This window comes from Siniperca chuatsi, linkage group LG4 (assembly GCF_020085105.1).
Source record: "Siniperca chuatsi isolate FFG_IHB_CAS linkage group LG4, ASM2008510v1, whole genome shotgun sequence".
NCBI lineage: Eukaryota > Metazoa > Chordata > Actinopteri > Centrarchiformes > Sinipercidae > Siniperca > Siniperca chuatsi.
This window is the reverse complement of record NC_058045.1, coordinates 6,733,974-6,760,086: the sequence shown is the minus strand read 5'-3', so window position 1 is coordinate 6,760,086 and position 26,113 is coordinate 6,733,974. Positions and strand designations below refer to the sequence as shown.

At 39.4% G+C, this 26,113-nt stretch overlaps 1 protein-coding gene across 4 annotated transcripts in view; it reads left to right on the top strand.

Moving 5' to 3' along the window:
- Positions 1-2,086: 2,086 nt before the first annotated feature.
- Positions 2,087-26,113, top strand: part of shisal1b (shisa like 1b) — a 39,097-nt gene continuing 15,070 nt past the window's right edge. Inside the window, exons 1-3 of one of the 4 annotated variants that reach the window (XM_044192597.1) lie at positions 2,087-2,396; positions 14,733-14,836; positions 21,641-21,843. In XM_044192597.1, the coding sequence (XP_044048532.1) occupies positions 14,835-14,836; positions 21,641-21,843 (205 nt within the window). In that variant the 5' untranslated portion in view covers positions 2,087-2,396; positions 14,733-14,834. Of the gene's footprint in view, positions 2,397-14,732; positions 14,837-15,179; positions 15,284-21,640; positions 21,844-26,113 lie in introns of those variants that run through there. The other 3 variants (XM_044192598.1, XM_044192599.1, XM_044192600.1) reach the window with 3 other exon arrangements.

Below are 26,113 nucleotides of genomic sequence, written 5' to 3'. Positions count from 1 at the left end.
CCGCCAGCCGAGACGGCACAACACCCACTGTGCCCCACAGGAGCACCTCTTGCTCGCCCGGTCAGCTGGAGAACGTGTAGCGTCAAGATGACACAGCCATATGTTCATACCCTTCGCTTCCCCGCTCTAGGAAGATTCTCTATCACTTCATCTGTGGTGTGACTGAGGATTTCTGTCACTTTGCCCGTGGTATGGCATGTCTGCCTGTGTGATTCATGACATTTTGACACTTGATCAACATAACTGAGGAAGCGGTCAGGTTGGCCCTTGAGTCACCTTTCACTGATGTGTGTGATGAACCTGATTGATCCACCGCTTCATATGCATATTGACCCAAGTATGCACAGTACTCAGGGGAGTCACTTAGGCTCTCTGGCTGCCATGTTACATCAAAAATCGTCAGAGCAGAGAGGAAAGGCAGAGTATCACAGATACAGCATGTCCCATACACACAGGCTGTGCTGACACTTGCAAGACCAAGTCACCACTGACAACACTGGTTTGTCTTTCCGCATGTAAATGTTTCAAAACTAACAGTTCCCAACAGTTTATTGTTTAGTGACCGGCTTTCAAAAAAAATTCAGTTTAGTTTTAACAATAATTTGGATAGTTTTAAATTTAATTCTGACCTACTATAAGCCATGAAAGTGTTGTGATGAACACAGCTGGGAGAGGGCCATAAAGTGCAACAATTCCCATAGTGCCCTTGAGAAAGCCAATCTGCTCTTTGGTGGCACACTTAACCAGCACCTGTCCTGTCAACAAAATATTTATAGGCAAATGCAATAGAGCTGCACATGATGATGATTTTCTTTATCATTTAATTGATTTTTTCAATTAATCGGTTAATTAACAATTTATAGACTAAACAGTCTATAAATTGTCAGAAAATTGTTAAAAATGGAGATCACAACTTCCTGCAGTCCAAAGTGAAGTATTTAAATATCTTGTTTGGTCAGATAAGCAGTCAATCAATTTCCAGTGATGTTGGACAAAATAGCTCTCCATTTTTACTTGATTCATTCAATTTTCTTCTGGCGATTTTAACTAATTGTTCCAGGATTAAAATAGGGCTGCAACTAACAATTCTTTTCATTATAGATTAATCTGACAATTATTTTCTCGATTAACTGATTAATTGTTTTGGTTAAAAAATATCAGAAAATAGTGAAAAATACCCATTAGGTGACATGTTCAGATTGCTTGTTATATCTGACCAACAGTCCAAACCCAAAGATATTTAGTTTACCAACATGTATGACAAAGAAAAGCATCAAATCGACCAATCATTTCAGCTCTACACTGTAGATTAGGCTTTTAAGTTAGCTTTGTCTCTACCATTGCATTGATGCTACTGTTGATACTAACAGTATTCTGTTTTTGTTTTCCATTGAGCAAATGCTCAGTGGAAGCAAATATCAGAATAGAGCAGCATCGGATGAGGCATGTGTGCTGCATGAATGCACCTTTTTTCCGGTGTGTACAGACCATGCAGTTTTCTCTTCATACAGTGTATCAGTTTATTGTGCATTTGTATTTTTTATACATGCAAATTGCAGCTGTATCTCGTGAATATGGAAATGACCGCCTCTGTTTGTTTGTATGTTTGTATGTTTGTATAGTGTGTATCCGAAATTAAATTGCAGCACATTCCTTGTCAGTGGAATAACCTCTGGACAGGCAGTGTTGGGAGAGAGGAGATTAGATTAACTCTCACAAGGATGCTAATAAATGAAGAGATGGGAATAGAGAGCGAGATTGTTTGAGTGCAAGTATCTGTAAGAGAAAGAGAGAGAGAGGATTTTAAAAAGCATAAAACGTAGGGTGATTTCACTGACTCATGAGGAAAGTTGAGCGGAGAACTAACAGGAAGTCTTTTCCCTCAAGAGGAAACCAAGTCTTGTTACTGTAAAAGCAACTGACCTTGTGGCTTCTGTCGGGAAGGAATGCATGCAGAGGAGACGGAGAGAGAGAAACAGGAGCTCATACAGTATAGAGGATCACCCTCTAGAGCATACACACAAGCTCTCTCACCCTCCCTCTCTCTCTCACTCGCCCACTTATTCAGTATCGTTTCATCTCCCCCCCCTCGCTCTCTCTCACTCTCTCACACACACACTCTCAGTCGCTGTGCTCTGACGGATGGGGATACACTGCCAAGGAGGACTTAGGGGCGAGAAGAGTGTGTTTCTTTTTCTTCTCTGGTGTGTTTTCTTTCTCTTCCGCCTGGCCTCCCTCAGGAGCTGTTAATTCCCGCCCTGGTCCAGAAGATGAGGAGGATCTATTTGTGAGGAAGAGGCAACAAAGGAAGAGGAAACAAGGAGCAACAGGGTGGTAAATTCTGCGAGCGGGAGTGAGCGAGAAGATCCTTTCTTTTTCCTTCAGGCTCGAGCAAGGTTAGTGAGGAAAACTGCTTATCGTTAATACAAACACTGCCTGCTGTTATTGTTTTACCTCCTTTTCTTTACTTTATCTCTAACAAGACCTTTCCTATTCAAAGCATTTCATATTCACGTGCTTTCCATCCCTTAGTGTCTGTTAAGGCTTAAATTAAATGTCTTCACAGAGCAGTTTTCTAAATTGAACAGTTTCTCAAAATTAAAACTCCCTTAGTTACATTTTAGAGAGATTTCTTTTTCATACTGTAAGTCTCCAGGTTGGTTACTGAAGTTTCACTCTAGGTCAACACAACTGTGTAATTTCCCAAAGGTATACAGTGTGGTTCTCAGGTGGAGTCTCTCCTTTGGTGAGGCAGCAGCGAGTGAGCTGCAGGAAAAGGCGAGGACAGCTCGCTCTCATCGGCGCTCCTCAGCCATCACTTTACACAGGAGGCAATTAAGCAGGATTGGCAGCCGACGCTGCCGGTAACTTGGAAACAGGCGTGTGGGAGACGAATGGTGACACGTGATAGGATTTAGAGGAGAGAGGAACAGAGGAGGAAGGAGATTCCCTTTGTTCATTCACACAAAAGCCTGCTCCTCCGTGAAAAACCCCGCTTTCGCCTGTGTGTCTGTGTGAAAACTGGCCCAGGGGCAGCTTTTATGATTTTGCATGACAGTGAACAATGTTCGAGTGTGTGTATTGCAAGCACATGTGCACAGAATGTGTGTTTGTGTGCTATGTGTGTGGCTGCGTGTGTGTTCATGCATGCACATGGATAATTTGTCTCTCTGGTGTGTACTGGAGGTAGTGAGTCTCCTAGGTGAGCCCTCACATTTAATTACCACAGGTCGAAGAAATTATTCACACTTGGAACTAGTCAGACAATGAGAGAACAGGAAACATTCAGAAAAAAACATCATAGCCACCTTTGAAATATTGTGATACCTGGATGAACGATTGTGCAATTTCTGTAATGACTGGATGAGCAGCTGTGCAATTTACGCAATTTACAATCTCCCTAAGGACTCTGCCTTTGTTCAGGCTGTATTTATTTACAGTATGTGATCGAAAAATTCTCCTTGAAACCAATAAAGACCTATTCTGCTTTATTTCTTCATTATTTGTCACAAAGCCGTTTTTCAGCGTGGATATGACAAGTGTGCCTGCAGACGGTGAGGTTGGCCTCTGGCTCCTGGTAACAAAGGCCTCTGACGCAGGCTGATGAACAGTGAAGTTTTTTGAAGATTTGCTGTTGGGTGGGAAAGGGGGCCAATTTGATTAAAAATGTATTAAAGAAAGGGAAGGGGAACAGAGAGTATCGTGTTCTCAGTGTAAACACAGGTGGCGGCACGTAGGGCGATTATTCTGAACTGTGTGTGTTTTGACATAGAAGCAGAGATATTGCATAAGCCTAAGCCTTACTGTCCATTCATTTCAGTGACAGTGAAGTGTTGGTCTACATTCAGTAGGATGTGTTTATACAAAGCATTTGCTTTGAAAAAAGGATCATTCAGCAGTGACCGTCCTCACTTTGTGTTTAGTCAGGACTGTATGTATTTTTGTCACATAGTCACCTCCATAGGAGTGACTGAACATAAGTGAGATCAGGACAGTTGGGTCTGACTATCAGTCATCAGTAGAGGGTTGTTTCCTGTGTCACCTTGTCTCAGGAATGCACACAGCCACAGTACTGCCTCATAGGGACAGATATCCATCAGTGGCTCGCTGACTTCCCTAGCAAGAGGAGTCATTGACATTGAGAGGATGTTAATGTCTGCTCGGGGCACACATTAACTCGCATGTACAGTACACACACACACTCACATTCCCCCCAGGCATATGCACAAAGACACACACATACAGCAGGCCTATAGTACACACACTCACGCTCCCACCAGGGGGGGCCGGAGCAGGGAGAGGTGTCGTGACCGGTGGCTTGGCAGAAGCCCTCAAGGTGAAAATTTTGAGTGAGGAACATTGCAAATTCAGAACAGATGATCAAACTGGTGTCGAAACTGCAGAGTAGCTGGCGGCACCAGATGCAGACAATCTTTTGGCAGAGGAAGAGTTTTTGAGTGGCTCAATCTCAAAAAAGTCAGAGGCACAGAGCTGAAATTAATACAACTGTGGTATCGTCATCTCACGGATAGTGGTTCTTATCACGGTCCAGATGAGGCAAAAAACTCTCAGCTATACCGAGCGGCATTTTCTGTTCAGCTATCATCACTGCACACCTAATCGAGCCATATATCTAGACGGATCAGAGTGTAGACAGGATAGGTTATTTAGAAGCGAGCACAAACTGAAACAGAGTTTCAGAGTCATGGTGAGATTGAAGTGTGTTCCCAGTTCATCACACACAAATAGAAGACAATTTTTGACTGGAAATTGAACAGTTGTCAGCCAAGTAACTGTATATTCCCAAATTTCTCCAATGTAAAAGACTGAGTAAAACAACAGAAAGCTATTTACCTAATAAACACTACCATCCTACTAAATCTGTATGACCCATAAGGAAAAATGGAAAACTACTGGAACCAATTTACCAGCTCTTTATCACTTATGTACAGCAGTTTCACTAAGCATCATTCACCATCTATTATTTTTAACTCAGTAATAACTCTTACATAAACTTTTTTTTTTTGCTTCCCACCCACTAAAATCTGAAACAGATACAGATACTCTGAATTTATAGAAAAATAAAAAGTGCAAACAAGATATCCATACTCACAGGGGGACACAGACACACAGAGGGACAGAAAAACTCCACAAAGGTCAGCATTACTGCAGAGGAGGCTGGCTGAAAGTGACCGGCCCTGGTTTAGTGTGTCCCCTCTGCTATTGTTTTAATGGCCACCAGGGGCAGACAGGCTAACCATGAACGAACACCTAAGGCTGTTTTCACACTGGATTTGTCGGAGTCAGTTTGATTCTCCCCCTCTCACTCTAACCCTTTTGTTTGCTTTAGCACTTTTACTGCTGTTCTGACCCTCGGTTTGTTTGTGTAATGCTTTTCTTATCGAAGCGCAGCTGCAAACCATGTTGGCACCTGTTTGACCTTCATAGGTAAAAAGTAGAACGCTCTACATACAGGTGGAAGCGCTCCTTTTCCACTGCCCTTTTATGAAAAAAGCGCTGCAACGGACGATAATTTTTCTTATCGATTATTCTGTTGATTATTTTTTCCATTAATCAATTCATTGTTTAGTCCAAAAAATGTCAGAAAATAGGGAAAAATGTCTATCACAATTTTCTTGAGCCCGAAACAAGGTCTTCAGATTGCTTGTTTTGTCCAGCCAACATTCACAAACCTAAACATAGTTAAAGATGAATTAATCATGATATAAAACAGGGAAAACAAACAAATCATAACATTTTAGAAGCTGGAACAAGCTAATGTTTGATATTTATGCTTGACAATCAATTACTAAATTGTTGGCAATTAATTCTCTCACAATTGATTAATTGATTAATCAACTTTCAGCACTAATTATCATAGGGCATTTATTTGGGCTTGAATAAGTTACACATTTATCTTCATTTATCTGTGAGGCATTTTGTCTATGCCCGTTTCTCTGCTAACAATGTAAGAATGGAACTATTGATGAGTTTTCTACCATTAGGAGTCCGGTTTGTGTTCTGACTGCAGTCCAACCATACCAAAGTTTAACTCGAACTAACCTCAGACTATCTAGTTCAGGTGGACTCGAGTACAGCGTCTTGGTTTGGACCTGAGCTGGTGTTCACTGTACAAAATCTTTACGTGAATAGCTCCAAGATTCATAAAGTATGTGAATGCCCCTGAAGACACTGAAATATATATTATGATGTCGATTGTAGTGTTGCATGCTCTTTGGAGTATTATCCTTGAGTTTTATTTTAAAATAGAGATCCAACACAATTCAAAAATCAGCTAACAAGCTAAAAGTGCATCACTGAGATACCTACCTAAAGATAGACAACATGACAGCTCCCCAAAAGTGAAGCCATCTCGATCGGCCCCTTTTCCCAAAGATGGTTTCTGTCATTTTAGGTAGTTCTTATCACGCTGATGTATGTTCAAGTGTTAATTTTTCTGATAAGTTTGGTTTTAATTAGTGATTTGATGCTATAAAAAGTAAGTAAAGTAAGCAAGTAAGTAAAACCTTATTTATATAGCACTTTTTTAAGGTTTTAGGTTACAAAGAGCTTTAAATCAATATCAAAAATAAAAACACAAGCGCATACGAAAGATAAAAGCATACACAAACACAAACATACAATGCATAACTATGCGCACAAATGACCAACAGAACGGATACAGACACCACCTAGAGCACACCATTAAAATGAAAGAAAAGCGAACCTATAGAAGTGGGGTTTTAAATGTTTTTTGAAACAGACTGAGGTTGTTCCAGAGTCTGGGTGCCAGGACAGAAAAAGAACAGTTACCTTTGGATTTTTACGCTTGGCACGCGGTATAGCCAACAGGTTTTGGTTGGATGACCTAAGTGTTCGCTCGGTGGTATAAGGGTGAAGTAGCTCTGAAATGTAGGCAGGGGGTTTCACGTGACATGATTGACAGCTGAGCCCTGCTGGCTCCAAATGATGTCACCAGCACAAGATGGCAGCGCCCGTATCCGGGACATTTCGGCTTCATTTCTGTACAGTGGGAGGAAGTGGAGACGTGTCATCCATCGTTATATACACTGTATGCTTTGCACATCTGAACAGAAACAAAGGCTTTTATCTGACTTTCTTCCCCCTCCCAAAAAAAAAAAAATCAAAAAAGTTTCCAACTGAGAGTATAACTGATTAATAACACCAACAGCAGCAATGGCAACCAAATAATTACATTCTCCAACCCAAAATAAACAACAGCATGCAGTCACTCAGTGTGCGCAGAAGTGTCTTCTTGTTTTCCGATCTGCAGTGCAGAAAACTGCATTCATCTGGTCTGTCATCGTGACATCTCTCTCCCTAGGGTTCACACTGAGTTCCCCTGCCCTGGGTGTGTGTGTGTGTGTGTGTGTGTGTGTGTGTGTGTGTGTGTGTTTGTGTGCTCTTGTTAGAAAGAGGCAGAGTTAGAAAGAGAGCAGGAGTGTGTACAGTATGCACGTGCATGTGTTTACAGCTGTGTGGGTGAGAATGTGTGTGTGTGTGTGTGTGTGTGTGTGTGTGTGTGTGTGCGCGCGTGGCTATAGTTATGTGTATGTGTGTGAGAAAGCGAGGAAAAGAGAAAGAGAGAGAGAGAGAGGCTGACAGAAGCAGGTTCCATGATGAAGCGTTGACAGCTGCCTTTGATGCCGGCTTCCCCTCCGTATCAGATTCCACCGAACAGATGATAATCTAGCAGAGGCCTGTAGAGCGAATCACACACATAGACACACACACTATTCATCAGCTGAAAGTGCTCGCTCTCCCCCATGTACTTGTAATGTAACCATTACAGTAGATGCCAGAGGCAGAAAGCCAGTTAGCACTTTGTCCCATTATACTGTCAATGCTAATATCAGTAGTCCACTCCACGTGGTAACTCCTGAAACCTTTGGGCGTACTGTAACACTTCTGTTCAGCAGGCACACAGGTCAAAACACAAACACGCCAGCACTTTGTACTCTCTGCTTGTTTGCAGCTGATAAAACAGCCCATTAAATGTTTTCATTATATCTAAATGTCAATATGTCGGGGTGCATGTATTTTGTGCCCTCCTCCTCAGTGTGTTGCTTTGAGCTTTGTTGGAGTGTTTTTTTTTGGGGGGGGGGTGAGGGTTTTTATTGGCGTCAGGAAGGCATTTCCTCCTTTTTGTGCAGCTGCTGAAATGAGAGGCTGAAGGATTGATCAAATAATGAACAAGCTGTTGCAATTCAGACACAGGTTCACCCTGTGGCTGTTTTGAATATTAATGCACTGTTTGCTGTGTGTGTGTGTGTGTGTGTGTGTGTGTACGTGTGTGTCTCTGGTCAACACAAAAGGGAAGAAAAATGACATCGATTCAGACTCCTTTGAGGCTTCTGTAGTATTGACCCAGCTGAAACAGTTAAATCACGCATGAAGGATCATTCACGATCACAAGAGGAGAAAAATGAATACTGGAGTGGACCCTCTATGCAAATTAGTATCTATGCTTATTGTTCATTCCCATGCATAAATAATAAACTCTTGCATATTGTACTCTTTTCAGTATAATTAGTTCCTTAACAGTTCTTAAAAACCTTAATTGAGGGAGGAAGGTCAGAGGTCTTTTCTCAAAGGTGAGGGTTATAAAAAGAGAAAAAACTCAGCATACTAACATTTAAATCTTTACGCATGACCCCACTCGTTTCTCATTGACCCCACGCTACTCTCACTATTTGGTGTACCAGCGCCTGACCTGTGACCAGAGCAGCTTTTCCACTTGGCCGCCTGTTAGACTTTGTGTTTAACCTCCAGTTGACTCGTTCCACTGCATCACCTCATAGATCAGTATTGTTATGTAACCAGTATTGAGTAGACACTTGTAATGATCAACAGTGTTTTGTTTGTTGTTGTTTTTTTTCACATCCAAGCACTAATATAAATCTTTGTTGTCTCAGAGGAAAACGTAACTATTTTATCATGTATAATCTACGTTACAGTGGTTTCACCTTCTTTAGTAAAATACAGTAGTAATACCATAATGTTTGCAAGTACCATTGTCAAGATGTACCAAAAGTGTCCAAACTAAAAGTACTCATTATGCAGAATGACTCCTTTCAAGTGTAAAATATTATATATATTATATTGCTGGATTATTAATACTGATGCATTAACATATATGCAGCTTTTAAACAGAGTAGCAGGTTGAGGTGGAGCCAATTATAACGACTGGTATACTGTTGAGTAGTTTCATCTATAGCAATGCATCCTCTCTCATGAGCTGATCATACGTTTTGAATGTAAAATCTTATAACTGTCAAATAAATGTAGTGGAGTAAAAAGTACAATATTTCCTTCCTAATCGTTGTGGAGTAGAAGTATAAAGTAGGAGAAAACTGACAGTACAAATCCCTCAAAATTGTCTTGGAGTAAATAGTTACATAGAGCTAGTAGAGTTAACTTAAAGCTCTGTGTGTCTCCATGCAAAGTATATATTTTTTAAATGTATGTGCAGAATATTACAGGGCTTAATTTTTTTTATTTTTCACATGCTATTTCATTTGAAAGCAGTAAACAAAGCTGTGTCAAAATAATCGAAATTCAGACTATTTTGGCAAACAAGCGCATGCAATTTTTCCGGCGAACGAAGAAAATGCGACAAGTTGTTTTTGTCCCAATTTCAGCCTATTTTGCCTGCACAAACACACAGATTTAGATTTACTCTGTGATATAACTCCTTGTTTACAGAGTCTTACCAGAAGGTATCAGGTACAACTCACAAGTAAAATGTGTATTTAGTACAGTACTATATGTACTGTATGTTTTATTAAAATCACAACACAGATAGTACAGAAAAAGGCGTGACAACATCAGTACAACATTGGTGCAAAGGAGCCTCTGTCACTTTGGCTCAGCCTTGCAACGTAGCAAAAAAAGCTTTTATCACCAGATAAAAGGAGCATGTCAAGGTAACACCTTAAATGCATCTAACGTGTCAACAACAAGTGGCAAGGGAGAGGACTGAAGGAACAGCTGGGCACGCAACCTCTGGATTAGCATTTAAGATGCTTGCTTTATTCTTGTAAGTGCTTGATATAAGTGATAAACAATATCTTTGTTTTGTATCAAATTCAGACATTGTGTCATCAGATTTGTTAGCAGTTTTTCCTGGATGGATAATAAATGAAAAATGCTTTCTGAGCATGGAAGTTTATTCTTGATCTTTGGGAACAGTATAACAAAATAACTTAATAGTTCAATAGGTGCTCTTTTTTAGTCTACTCCGAAAAGGAAATATCTGGCTCTTTAGCTGTTAAATGCTCCACTATGTTCAGCAGCTAGCCGAGGGAAGCTGCAAATTCAGGTGATAATGTAATTTGATACACATTGCTATTATAAAATATCAATTATAGCAGCTTTAAGAATGGAAGTTCATTTTTGACACCTGAGCCTACTCCATTTGCCGTTGAAGACTAGTTACTAGTTGGTGGACCTTTGAGTTGAGATTATTTTGTCACATTGACCTTTGTTATTTTAGGCATATTCACATTATGTTCTGAAGGATTTGTGTTGTAGATGGAAATGGGCGTTTTTAAAATTTTCTTCACTCATCATAACTCAAAGTGCAGGCCTGTTTTATGTATCTAAGGATTTACAAACAACAAACTTTTACAGCATTAAAATGCACATAAAACCTCTGTCTATTATCATTCCTTGCATCAAAAGCTCAATATACAATATATCTTCCTCTGAAAGGGTCTAACAGACCACCATAGTATATTTTGGGCCTCTGAGCCAGTAGTAGTCATGGCGAAATCTCTGGGGTTTGTCGTTCTCACTCAAAACAATGCATTATTTCTGTTTTGTCTTTTCATTGGTGGTGGACCTCATCGTTAAAACAGAACACACTGTGACGCTGCCGCTGGTACGAGGCAGGAAATGTGGATAAAAACCATGTGTGTCTGTGGGAGATTGGACTTTTGTCTCTTAAGTCAGCTACCACTGAGCCTGCTGCTTCACATGGTCAAATGGCACACATGAGAAATTCCACATTACAGTGGGTGGAAACTCAACTGCTATTTTGTGTGTGTGTGTGTGTGTGTGTGTGTGTGTGTGTGTGTGTGTGTGTGTGTGAACATTTGTCTATATTGTAGCGCCAGACATATATGTGCTCACTGTACTGAGAGAAATAATGTGTTATATAAAGACTCACTATAATCCATGAGTCATTATGGGCTCAAATGACTGTAATTTCAGTTTTTGATTCACCATGTAATATAATGGCTCACTATAATCCCCTCTCCAATAATGACTAATAATTTAAATAGACATGATAATCACGTCCACATATTATCAGTGAATAACAGCAGGTAACTCTGCTATTGTTCATTCTGATAATAATAAAAAAAAAAATCATTCCACAGTCACAGAAATCAGCTCAATAGAACCTTTTTAGTAGAGACTTCAGAGCATTTAGCACAACGTTATAATATTAGAGCTTAGAGTTGAACTCACTGGCATTCAGGGAGCATTTCAGAACATAATAGGAAGTTATTATTCTCAGGAGATCCGCCAAACTTATGCAAACCGAGGTGAGTTCACTCTCCATGGGTCAAAACCAGGACAGCCTCATTAATGAGGTGCAATCCCACCATGATGGCCAGTCAACCAACACTTCCAGTAATGATTGCTGGAACGGCCCACAAACGGTTCTTTGCATTTTAAGGTTTTTCTAACAGGCCATATAAACCGGCTGCCAAAACACCATTAGCGTTTGGATGTGGAGCAGTGTGAAGTATTATCCGTTCTCATTTGAGGTATTCTTGGCAGTACAATTGTGAGGTTGTCTGTGACCGCTGCCCTCAGTGACCTCTGGGACCTGGGATCTGGGAGCTCCAGGTCTGTGCAGTGTATCTGTCATGGCTATTTCTAGTTGCATGGAATTTGGTCTGGAGTGTTAAACTTCTTAAGACAGACTATTGTTCAGGAGGGTTATCTGAGGGTGAACTCACACCCTTGTCTGTGTTCAGTGTTCCACTTTTGGATCTGCCACACTTGTAAAAGTCACTACGGAGTAGGCATTTTTTTTTTTTACTTTATTTCTGTTGATATTTTCAGGCAGTGTGGGTTGACATCGGCAACATAATACCTGTAAATTAACAGGGTCTTCTAATGACATATGTAATAGGTTTAATCTTGTAGGTACATATATTTAGTCCATTTTTACAGTCTTTTCCATATGATCATATTGTAGTCTTAAGGTAAATGCCAGTTTCTCAATAAAGTTTATTTCAGTCCAGTTGTCCTTTGTAGGAGGGTTTTCCTGCAGTCATTCCTGTGTGATGGCATTCTTGCTAGCAGCCAAAAGTATTTTAAAGAGATATCCATCCTGTGCCATAAGTTTATCCAGTATTTTGCCCAGGTAAAATGTGGCAAAGAGCTATCTAAATCCAAAAATGTTTATTATTTATTTAGCGATCTCTTGCCAATATGAAAAAATTTATGGGCAAGAACCCCTTTGTATAAATTTCAATTTTGGAGTAAGTGTTTTTTCTAATTCAGGCTTGTTTAATGTTGGTTTATTAGTATTAAAGACCGTGAGATAATTGTTGGATAACACAGAACACTATATTTTTTGCAGAGCCAATATTTGGTGTAGTGTTGCCTCACTGCCATGGTGGTCTATTTAAACCTAGAATATGAATGCACACCATAGGGGAGACAACAAAGAGTATCAAGCTGATGTGTTTTAGCTGCAGTTTTGTCATGCATTACTGTCCCATGTCATGATTTTCTCTTTCTTCATTTTTTAAATTCCCACCGGGCTATTCGTCTGCGGGTAGAAGCTATTTTAAATCCAGGGTCACGTGGATGATGACGGGGAACATTTCCAAGAGAAACCAACTGAGCCCAGAGTGGGGTGTTAAAGCAAATCCAAACAAACAATGCTGGCTTGTGTCTGGGAAATACTGTCGTGTCTGCCTGCATCACAGACACCAAATAGTCCACAGAATAATTCTCCCAAACCCCGGAGCCAAAACAAGTCCAGTTATTCTGCATGAGTCACAGTCCCACTACTCAAGAAAACTGAATTTGAGTGCCAAAGCGCTGATGCGTTGACAGATGAGACCTCCGTGTAGCCTGCAGGCAGCTCAAACCTTGATGTGCTGCAAGTGTTGGGAGCTGCTGTGGAACAATTCCTGGAAGGCTTTCTGTGGCCCTGAAAGTGACTTAACCGCGACAGCTACTGTATCTCTGTGACATTAAGCAGTCAAACTCAACAACGCCCAATCCTCTGAGTCGCTTGATCAAAGCAAAACTCTGAATAGTAGAAATGCTGCTCAGGGACAGCAAACTCAAATCAAAAAGTAGGGCTGCAACTAAATCTTATTTTCATAATCAATTAATCTGTCGTCGACTACTTCGATTCATTTATTCATTTTTTAATCCACAAAATGACAAAAAAGTACAGTGAAAAATGTTCATCACAATTTCCCAAAGCCCACAGTGGCATCTATAACAGCAGTTCCCATCCTTTTTTCCATGTGGCCCCTTTATGTGAAGCAATGTATACTTGTGACCCCTCATCACAGGGTGCATGTCTGAGTTGTGGTTTCCCCGGCCTTTTCCCGGTTTTATTTGAACATTTTTTAGGTGGCTGAAGAGACAGAACTACACAGTATGTCACAAGAAAAAAGGAAAAATTAGAGTAAAGGGAAAAAAATATTGTGTAGCAGATTTTTTATATTTTATACCCTGGAAATCTTTAGTCTTGTGAGCCCCATGTGTGGGGCTTATAAGTCTAAAGATATTCAATTTACAATGATATTAAACAAAGAAAAGAAGCAAATCTTCCCATTTGAGAAGCTGAAATTAGAGAATTTTTTGAATTATTGCTTGAAAAGTGAATTAATAATGAATTTTCTGTCAACTAATTGATTGATGAACTAATAGTTTCAGTCAAAAGAGACAGAAGCTAAGCACTCCAGCTGCTCTTCTTATCATCTGATAAAGGTTTTATCAATCGATACATAACCTTAAGTATCCAGTCTCTTGCACAGACACATGTAGCATCAAGTGAGCTGGATTCATTCATACTGCATCACATGGAAACAAGATCTTTGTAGGTCTGCATTATGTTGGATGGGGCTCCAAAAATGTTCATCCCCCCTGACTTTGAGACCTTGATTGTATAATGAATTAGACTCCAGTAGCTGTCTCATTAGCTGTCTCTCCCTCGCTGCATGCATATATTTACTGCCAAGCAAAAATGACTTAAGAAAGAATTGCCCTGCTAAATTCTCATTTGGTCAAGAATAGATGTTCTCCTATCAGCTACCGGATGATACTAATCGCAGGGGTGTTTTGACGAGTTATAATTACCCCTTTTCACTGTTTCTATATGTGGTTAAAACTTGAGAAAAGGTATCAGATTTCTTCTCCAATCACCTCCCTAGTTTTTATATTAGTTGCTCATTCAAGTTGAAATGAGGCTGGAGCAGTGTAGCGAGGTGAGATGAGCAATGCTGCTGGGGGAGGTTTATTTCCAGATGGATGCTGATATTGCCCTGTGTAGAAATATCAACTAAAAGTCTTACTATAGTAGATTGTCCTAAACAATGTGATTTCTACCAGGTATTACCGAAGCAATATATAAAAAGAATTTGATCAGAGTTATTATTCTGGTTAGATCTGGGAAGATTTTCCGACAAATACCCCTATTATTTTCCAATCTGCCTTTGTGATCCAAATAGATGACGATTTAAGGGTGTGAGACAAAGTGAAAGGAAGAGGCAGAATGGCTTCCATCAACATGACGGCTCTCAGCAGGTAGAAACACAACAAGCCAGCAGCAGATGTAAGTTTGATTACAGCCTTTCTCTCATCTTCTGCTTGTGTTAGGCTAACAAACCATTACCAAGTCAAAAAACAGAAACAGAACACCCATGCAGCAACGTGGCTGCAATGCACAATAGCTGAGCCGTTATGTTGCCATACTGACCAAACTCTCCACAACAAGCTCTATGGCAACCCTGCTGTGTTATTCTCCCTTGGCTTTTTTTTTTTTTTTTTAAGATCGACTGTCTTCATTTCCTGTATACTACATTGTGAGCGCTAATTACTAGATGTTACATTCTGCCCCATATCTTCTGTGACGTAAACGTCTCCTCGGCGACATCAAGCCACCAGACCAAAACACGTTGCAGCCTCTGGGCTTTACTTAGGATATTTAATCTAGAAAATGTATTCAGGTGACTGATCATATAAATCGAAGAAGAACCTCTATTCATCAGACAAATTTACGGTGAGTTCTGCAGCTCCGAGCTCTCAGTAACACAGCACAAATGAATAAGCAATTATTATTATTACCCTTACAGTGCTTCATCAGTTTGTAATGGAAAGATGCCTGGGCATTGGGCAATTTGTAGAAAAAGAAAAAATACTGGAGAGACATTTGGCCATGAGTTGTTATGGGTAATTGTGTGATATGTTACCTGAATGTTTAATCTTGTTGTTACTTTAACTGAGTAACTTTTTGAGTATCTATAATGTTTTGATTTTGACTATTTAGATCATTTACCATATTTAAAACAACTGAAAATGAAGACATATGATTCAGCTTGTCCTTTTATCTTGACTCACCAGGTTCTGTTATAAAATCATCGGGGAGCTTTTATAAAAGCTTTCAGGGCAATAAAACTAAATGTGATGTTGATGGGATTGCATTTCCTTCTTACAGCCTGTCCGTATTAAATACAACAAATCAAATTTAAATCAGCATCATGCAGCCCAGCATTAAATTTGGTCAGAGCCTGAGGCTGTAGTCTATAATAATAGTCTACACAGAATGAATGTTCTTTACAAGAGTTATATACACTGTGAACCGTAAACATTAAATAATATTCCAGTGATATTTACAGTAAGTTAAACTGCTTTTAACCTATAGTCAACTTCTTATCAGTTCTAACTGTAGAAAAAGATTATCCTCCCTAGCGTTGGTCACTGGTAGTGTAAGGAAAAACCTTTAACACCTTATTCATTAAGACATTTTGCAGAATCTGTTCTCGTTTCATTTCGATTCTCTGTCCAGGTTTAGTTTTAGTTACAGGTCTCTTTTTGTGTGCATAGTGTTTGTTTGTCTATATAAATATTTGTTATCCCTGGGATAGACTGGCAACCTGTCAAGTATGTATGAGTGCTCCAATCCAATCCACTGGATCGGTATCATGGCCAATATAAACCTTACTAAGTAGATCGGGTCTTGGACAGGCGTGACCAATCCACATTAAATACAGTTTGTCAGTGTCATGTTATTATATAAGAACGATCCCAATGAGTTCCACGTAGCGAAGTATACAGATTTGAAAGCTCTGCTATCTGACTGGCCCTCGGTATGGGCAGACACCCTGAGTTTAACTATCATAAACGTATCGGAAGAGAAAAATAGTTTCAGCTCAGTACATCCCTACCAGTTTGTGCCCTGCCTTTCACCCAGTGCATGCTGGGATAGGTTACACACCCAGCCAATTTCAAACAGTTCAGCACTGTTTTCATGTTGTAATGAAAGCCATTGGTGGGGTGGCGCCTCTGAGGGCGTGGCCCTGGTTTACAGCCACGCAAGACTGTCTTAACATGGACTTGGTCTTGTGATATCCACAACTCCACCTCTGACGCATGCTGTACTACACATTCACCAACGGTCCAGTTCACTGCCTCAGCCCTCAGCCCACTCTTAACTCACGGACAATTGCGCCGCACACAATTCAGTCCTCTGTTGCAATGATGATCATTAGATCACAGCTCCAAGTCTCCCATCATGGGCTCATATTCTAATGGAGCACTGTAGGGCGTCTGAGTGAAGCTCTAATGTCATCAAAAGTGAATGAAACCCAATTTATTATAATGACAGTCAAAGGGAGCATCAATTAGGCACAGGCTTCGTTGCAGCAGAATACTGATCGGTATTTGGATGCAAGCCCATCAGCAGACCCAGATATGAGATGCAGTCACTTAGCTAGTGCTCACTCATTCCCTGTGTGAAGTGGGAGTCTCAACTCTAAACTGTACTTCACTCCGGAAGCACGCGAACTGTGTTTTAGTGTGATTGATAACACACATTAACATAGATTAAGGGCCAGCCGAGCAACAGAGAGTGCATTCGTGTGCTCTGAGGAAAACACAAACCTAATAACAAGGCACAGAGGGTGCATAAATATTCAACTACTATCATCCAAAGGTTATGTGAGTACTCAGAATGACAGGCCTAAATGTTTCACCTAAAAATAAAGTTAAGCTGTAGAAAAAAAGAATTGTAATGTCGAGTTCCTGCCTTTACAAACTTGAAAGCTTCTCAGATGAAACACATAGCAGAACAAAATAAATAAATAATGATTTTTAGAAAGCATTATAACGTGCCACAGACTTTGAAGTTAATGTTTGAACAAAAGTAAGACTTGGACAAGAATGTTCATGAGACAGACCCAGCATATCACTGTGTGTAATCTCCAAATATCCCAAAATCTTCCACTGCACTTTCCCCCCATCATACCTCTGACAGATTTGGGTCTCCTGCTGCGTTGTGATGAAAAGTGTGCTGTTAGATTCACAGTGGCTGCTGCAGTAATTGGTCACTTAATATTTCCTTCTTCTCTCAGGCAACAACAGTGAGTAAGATATAGACAAATAAACAAGCTCTGTGTGCTTTGGTTACACAAGGAGTCAATTCATTTTTTAGATCTTTCCTCTCACAACAGCCTGTACATTTACTCTTAGAGTGGTAACACTGTCATGGTCTTTATGTATAATTTAGTTTGATGTCAGACATAAACAGCAATAGCTAGATCCTCCATCTGTGTTGCATGCCTGTTCAGCTGGGCGGTATGTTCTATTTTCAGTCCCAGGGAGCTATGCACTGTGTACTATGCAGTGTGTGCCTGTCTGCATGCACGTCTGTGTATTTACAGTACACGTTCAGCTTCACTACCATCAGGCTCATTACACAAACCCTTCACATTCACTTCTTTGCAAACAAGCCCAGCACTGTGATGAAGTAAACATTGCCCTTTTATAGCCTGTACAGCATAGGGAGTAATGTGACAAGGATGTGTCTCCATGTGAAAATACAGGGAGAAGAAATAATGTCTATAAAACCCTTGTAAAAAAAAAACACACAGCAGTAGAAAGGAAGAGGAGTCAGTTTGTGGGGGAATATGAGAGGATGGGAATCCCTCGTCGTACTGCGCATGTTGTCATCTGGCAGTACACTGACGCTCTCACCAGGAGTACAAAGATTGGGAAAAAAACATATAAAATGCCACTCTAACAAGCCTCCTGGGACCTCAGCTGCCTGGCTTTGTGAAGAGGGAACAGCTTGTCTGATCTAAAATGCTTTAAAAGACTCCAACAGAAACAGCCTGCTTTGCCTCACGTACATACTCTATCCATGCGGTCCATAGCAACAGCTTTAAGAAATAAGAAACATAGAAACAAGTAGGAGCTGGAACAGGTAGAACGATACTATCCCAGTATTTGACAGTAAATGGGATTATTCAAGGTGTTTACACAACTTTAGTTTCTTCCAGTACATTTGTTTATCCACAAAGGCTCAGTTAAACAGGCACATATTTTTTCAGTAATGCTTGACTTCACATTCATGTGGCTTCACACCATATTTATGACCAGCCAGAGGCTGCGTCTCACCCAGAGTAAAGACAAATATATATTTTCTTAGGGGTGTCTCTTAGGAGTCTGAGAAGGGAGTACAGGTCTTCACAGGTCGTCTTGGTTCCTAGGAACAGGGTCCAAATTATATTTAGTCTAATCGGGTCAGGTAGAATCCCATTGTATTGCTGCAGGTCTTGAGTCTGTGTGTCAATATGTGCAAAACCTAAGCGGCAGGCTATCAGCTCTGATCATGTGATAGCAGAAAATTGTTTGTTTTCGATTAATCTATAGATTATTTTCTCGATTCATTGTTTTTTCTATAAAACATCAGAAAAAGTGAAAAATGCCCTTCACGATATCCTAGAGCACAAGGTGACGTTATTAAATATCTTATTTTGTCTGACCAGTCAAAACCTGAAAAATAGTCAATTCACTATAATGTAAGACCAAAAAATAACAAAACATGAATTCTCACATTTGAGAACCAGGAACCATCAAATGTTTGGTATTTTTGCTCTTTAAAAGTATGTACGACTTGGCATTTCTGACCTGGTGAACGACATATTGTCTGAAATTTTTCTGAGAAAGAATATGGCTTTAAGCTGTTCCCCTTTTCTTCTTTTGACTCTTGCCCTCAACCTTCTGATTGTGTGTTCACATAAAACAAAGTGGTGCCCGCCCCCCTCCCAAAAAAAAACTTTCCAATCTCCCTCCAAATGGAGATTTCTCAGCACCACACTTCGCCAAAACAGCTTGCAAATAGTTCAGGAAAAAAGACAAACAGTAGACGGTGGTGATGCAACATTAAACTGGATCCACCATTGCATTCTTTTTCATCACAAGAAAAAGAAGAACATCGATGGCCTTCCACACCCTTGTTGTTGCTCCTTATATGTGGTTTCTATTCTGCTGTCGGCTTCTCAAAAATGACTTTTGTAATACTTTCCATGCCGCTTCTACAAAGAGGATGTTTGCCTTTCTTCACACAAACTTGCAGTTAAAGCTCTCTGTGGTTTGGGGGTCATTTTCAATGCTGAACATGAATTTATATCATAAATATGGGAGGTGTAGATTTTATGGTTTTGAGGACCAAATACATTTTCAAAACCATTTTAACATCCTACTTGGTATAAAACTTGTGCAGACAGCTTGGTGGCTTCCATTTCAGCCACTGTTAAATTTGGACAAACCGTCCAGTATTATCCATGTTTTCAGCCCATGCTGGGTTCCACTATCACATGTGGTTGACAATGATAAGAGCTTCAAAGTCGCATTCAACTGCAAGGTGTTTCTCACATTAACTTTGTAAAACCACCGCCAAATGCAAATGGTTCATTGACAGAGTTTGTAATAAATGACCATTAACTAATTCAGGGACAGGGACCATTTATGTGGAATTCCCTCTGGTACTATTCATTAAGGAACAGAAATGAGCGTGGCAAAGCAAAATGTGTCGCCACCCCATTAATCTCACTTAGCTTCAGTGGACGGACAGCTATAATGTAGCTTTGAAGGGTAACTGTACATTGATAAGAAGAGTTCATGAACTCCCACGATGCATCATTTACAAGCCAACTGCAAAGCGAGCGTCAGCAGTTCTGCAATCAAAACTCTGTACACTGTGCTGAAGGCGCAAGTTCTGTATAATTCATTAAATACTTGGTAAAAACAACACTTTCTCTAAGAACACCATACTTTTAGTGCATTTGTAGCATGTTTCTTTACCACCAAGCACAGTTATATATATCTACTGGCTATAAGTTTTAATCTCAGTTCACAAACTGATAAATTAGACAGATTTCAGTTAAAAACATTCATAAGAGAAATATATGTATATCAATTCTTACTTCTGTCTTTAATGTTTTTGTGTGCTCATATATTGCATCAGTAAGTATTATGTGTTCTTACAGGGAAGTGTAGTCAAAAGGCAAAAGTAGTGTATAATTAGAGCTGCAACTAACCATAACGCTTTATTTTATGGGTTCGTAATGTCATTATAATTAATAGAACGTTTCCTGGAAATAACTATGTAAATCGGTACTAAAGAAAAGTAAAATTTAATCCCAAGCAAATAATATTGAATCATTTATTTATTAATTGGAAACTTTATTTTCCATATGTGGATTTGTATGCTTGCTTGAAGACAGATTTCACATTGTTGCATGTTCAGCTGACCTGCTGTGGACTAGCAGTTATCTCTATTTCCCCTATAATTAATGCCAAATTACACCGTTCTTTCCAGGAAATATTTTGGACATGAAATTATAAAAAAAACGATGGACCCATAAATTAAAGCACTACCCCACTAATTATTATTTTTATCATCATTTAATCTTCTGATTATTTTCTCGTTTAACGGAGTAATTGTTTGGTCTATAAAATGTCAGGAAAATAATTTGAGATCACAATTTCTTAAAGCTCAAGATGACCGTTTCATGTTGCTTGTAGTGTCTTACCAACAGTCCAAAATCAAAAGATATTCTATTTAATATCACACAAAAATAAAGAAAAGCAGCATATTGTAATGTGAGAAGTTGGAACTAGGTAATTTCTGGCATATTTGCTTGAAAACCAACGTAAACAATTAATTGATTATCAAATAGTGGCTGATTAATTTTCAGTCAGTCGACTAATCGATTAATCAACTAACCGTTTCAGCTCAAATGCTTATAATTCCTATATAATTGCCACTCAAATTTACTATAATACATGAATAAGATGTGATCCAAACTTTTGAAATGACAGTGAGAAACATTTCTCCTGTCAAAAGCAGAAAAGCTGTTGTCACGATAGGGATTTCTGCAAGAATGGAACTTTGAGAAAGAGTGCCATTTTCAATTAAAATGAACATCCAAGCTATCCTATTGTGTAAACCTAAGGACAGATTTCGGAAGGCATCATGGGAGCTCACCGCCACTGCTGTCCACACCCCACACTTCCAGAAATTCAAATCAAATATCTTAATCTTTTCTCTCTCTGCTTGTCTTGTTCCCATCAGGAGTCCTGACTCCCAGCAGCAGCCATGTGAGAGGAGCTGTCGACAAGTAGAGGATGCCCACGTCCAGCTAAAGAAAAGCAGCCCCCCTCCTTCCCTCCTGCTCCCTCCCTTCTTCTTCCCACATGAGGACGAGAAGATGACTATCACCAGCCGGCAGTCCTTCAATGTCCTGACGGTCATCTTCCTCCTGCTGTCCACTGCAGGTCTGTAAAGTTTAGTGTGTGCTTATCAGTGAGTTTGCCTGTCTGGTTCTCAAAAGTTAATTTATTTTTTCATAACAGGTGCCTCCAGACACTCATAGAAGAGTTTCGTGGTGGGCTCATATTAGGCATGCTTGGAGCAGTTTCTACAAACTATATATATATATATATATATATATATATACACATACAGTATATGGGCTATATATACTGAGTGAGGCACTAGTGCCATGAACTTAATACAGGAAACAACCCCAGAAGACACAATTTTATGGATAGATGTTGACATCTGATGGCCAGAAGTTAAGTCAGAGACACTTAACATCAAGGGAAACATGTATTGCCAAAAAAAAAAAGTGCACTTGGCAGGAAAAGCTCTGAACCTTAGGGTGCTCTCTAAATGAGGCCATGCAGCATAAAACTGTGAAGAGAGCACATTTAACCCCAAAAAGGTACAAAGAGAAGAAACCCAGCCGACACATATCTCTGAGATATGGAAATATACATTATGCACACGGGAAAAAAATGCCAACTCAAGTTTAAAAAATGACTAAATAGGGCAAGAGGAGGATGGAGTGTTGGAGGGGGAAATCAGCACAGCAGCTTACAGAAGCATTTAGCAGCTTGGAATAAACGGTAAAACCATAATAATCAACAGAGTGAGAGTGTGAATGATGTTAATGACCACCTCATTTAAGAGCAACTTAACAACTTTTTAACTTGAACACATACAAAAAATGCATTCAACACCCACCAGAGACAGGGTGTAATACCTGGATTTCCACCGTCTTTGGTGGTCAGGAAGAATAAAGTAGAACTTTCCACACCACACTCCACATCGGGGGGGCATTTCCCAGATCACAGATTTTTCATACATTTGTTTTGGACAGATTTTGACTTTTTTATTTGGAAATAAGGAAAAGAACTGCCATTGCAATGAACACTAGTTCAATAAAGTAGTACAATAAAGTGACTGTACATCTAACCTCCAAACTTAAAAATGAATTTTATTCATAATTATTTATTTTTGACTTATTCTTAAAATAGTACGAATTTTATTGGGATATCACAGCCACAGGTAATATTGATTATAGGGCTGCAACTAATAACTATTTAATCTGCCATTTCTTTGATTAATCTATCAATTTTTGTTAACAGTTTGTTTTGTTTGACCAATAGTTGTCCAAAACCCAAATGTATTCAATTTATAGAGGAAAATACCAAATGCTCACACTTGAAAAGCTAGAACCAGCAAATGTTTGGCATTTTTGGCTGATAAATGATTGACTGAATGCCAAAATTGTTGCTCTATTGATAAATTGATGGCATGCAATATGATGCTCCTTTTCCATAGTTGGGAGTGATGCTCATATTCAGCAGTTTTCTCATGTATGAATAACAGCAAGAAGGTACATCATACTTAGCTTAAGGTAAAGGAATTGGAAATTAATTTTACAGCTTATGTAAACTCCAAATGAACAAGCTACTTGTGAGTCAATATCACTTTTTTGCTTACAGATGAAAACTGAATGAAATGCAATTACAACAAAGTTAATGTCCCCTCTATGTTTCAGAAGAAAGACAACAAACTGTGGGTGTGACTGCAGCTTAAATAAATGAATATGATGTGTGAGCACTGACTGATGTTCAGATGTTGCTTGTTGTTGGGGGATTGTGAGAGAGCCATAGCAGCTTTCAGACCGCAGGTTGTAAACATACTGTAATGCAAGAGCCAAGCTGTTAACTGTATCCTAAATTTCAAGGAGGTGTTAATGAAATTAAGCAGGTGGGTGTGTTTACAACTCAGAACCAGCTGTTGTTCGTTTGAGAAGCCAGAGACTTCCCCCTGAACTCTTCTCCTTCCAAACCTTTAAGTCTTGCATCGTTAGAGGACTTTATGGTCCACTTCTGATGTTGAGGGAGTCTGTTTCCTTATTGCCAGTTCATGTGGCTACAACAGCCGGCCCCTCCTTTATATGCGAGGATGTATGGGATATAAATAACATGAGCTGTTTGCAAAACCATTTCAGTGATTCACTGACTTGTACAGTCAATGCAAAGGTCAACTGAGGAGTTTCTCTCACTATATAAACCACCCTTGACTTCTGATCCTACTGTGTCCTTCAGTACAGCTTCATCTTACTCCCTCTTCTGCTAAAAATAGGGTTGTCTAAGGGAAGATGGCTGGCCACACCAAGCTCATTATAACCTGAAAGAGCTCTCTCCTTTCAAATGCTGATCTGTCCCTGCCTGAGATTACTGAAAGACTTCTATCACCCCGCAGCATAAGCGGACCTTGAACTAAATCACAGCAGCACTCGTATTGACAACACTGCCAGATTTTTAGGCTCCACTGATGAAAGGAAACACACAAGACACATGAAGACAAATCAGTTACAATAAAACTAATCTGGCTGCACTTCACATGAAGTGGCATGAATTTAAATGTATGCTCAGACTGAGAATGATCAAGCAAAATAGAAATCAAAGAGGTTCATTTATTACAGAATCAGCAAATGAAACACATAAATAGAGCCAGATTGATTTAACAGCATATCAGCGTCCGATTTGAGCTTTTGGCATCAAAAATTATCTGCAAATCAGTAACAAGAAATTGCAGTAAAGAAATGACAAATATTTATTTATGGTAATTTAGAAACAGTGTTACCATTACACCATCAGAGAGAGCAGACAAGTTGTAAAATGTCTCTACATACTGTATATTGGTCACCATTCTGGCTGCCAATATTTAGGGGTATTTTAGGATCTTGATGTGTTAGTCTCATTATGTTCTTGTTTTAGATTGGTCTTATTTTTTTTTTATGGTTTTAGACAACTTTTAAGGTGCTATCTAGGCTGTTTCTAGGATTAAATCCCCCCCCCCCCCATGATTTTACAATCACATTTCTGTCTAATTCTGATTTTTGGCATATTTTGTGTTATCTGTCTTATGTTGTTTCTCTGTAACTCACTGTTGCTGTTGCCGATCTTGGCCAGGACACTCATGAGAGATTTTTTTTTTTTAATTTCAGTGAGGCTTTCCTGAATAAATAAAGGTTAAATATAATTAAATAAACACAATTCCAAAACAATGTTTAAGGCACAGAAACACATGTTTTGGGCAGGTTGAAAGTATAAAGTTTCTTTTGTACAGTTTCTATATCACTACTATGTAGCTTACAGGGTCTAACTCCAGGCAAACTGGAACATTCATTCTTGGTCTTATTACTAGTAATGGAAAGTGAAAGGGTGCTAAAAAGCTGATACTGATTAGTTATGAAGGTGTTGAACAAGTGGGTATGTCCTGGTCCATTGTGATGTGCATTAACTATCATCAGCTCTGTAATCTGACATTCATTATATCTGGTTCATTTCTCTGACAGATTGGTTATTTATTATTATTAGAGTCTCAGCTGCTGCTGAAGTAGAGCCCTGTGATTTCATTTTCAAGCAAAGGTTTATTGGTTGCCAGATTCTATAACAAAAACAATATTGTTTTTTTTCCCTTTGTGAAAGCAAGGACGCACCGATATATCTTCTCCTAAAGCTGCAGGGACATGAATGCGCAGCTACAGATGAATGCAAATAAGCCAGAGTACAATTTGTGCCACATATCTCTGCATTGCTCCATAATAAACGGGACATCCCATATGACTCCAGCTGCCAAAAAGAAGCAGGAGTATTTTTTAGGGTCACCTAAGCTTTGATGAACAGGTAAAGAGACTGGTGCAGTCCTGCTTCTTTCATTTGAATTCAGTTTATGTCGTAATGTGGAGCAAGAAAATAGTCCATACATTTATCTCCTATGTGTAACTCTTTATTCTGGCATCAACCAAAAACACCATCTAGGGATTTGTAATATAATTATGACATAACAAATTCTGTAACCGCTCTGAGGAGCATATATAATGTTTCCATCGAGAAGCACTGACACTCTATTGTTTGCACATTGACCTGATAAATTAGATATACTCGATGTTATTTTGGTTGTTGGGATCCTTCAAGAATAAAGGTGACAGAGCTTTTGCCATCAGGGAATGTATGCTTAACGTGATGTCTCCTATCTGATTATTTTTGCTAGTATACTGTTTGTTTTCTGTTCCGTGTCCTACACCATTATTATAACATGCGCTCTCTCCAGTCATGTCTTTTCTGAGGCTTCCAAAGAAAATAAAAAGCATTCGGTACACTCAGTTTGGCTGCTGCAGGCTGAAAGGTGTTTCAAAGGAGAGCTGTTTTCCGTCAATAATTCTAATAAGGGGTTGTTATTTTT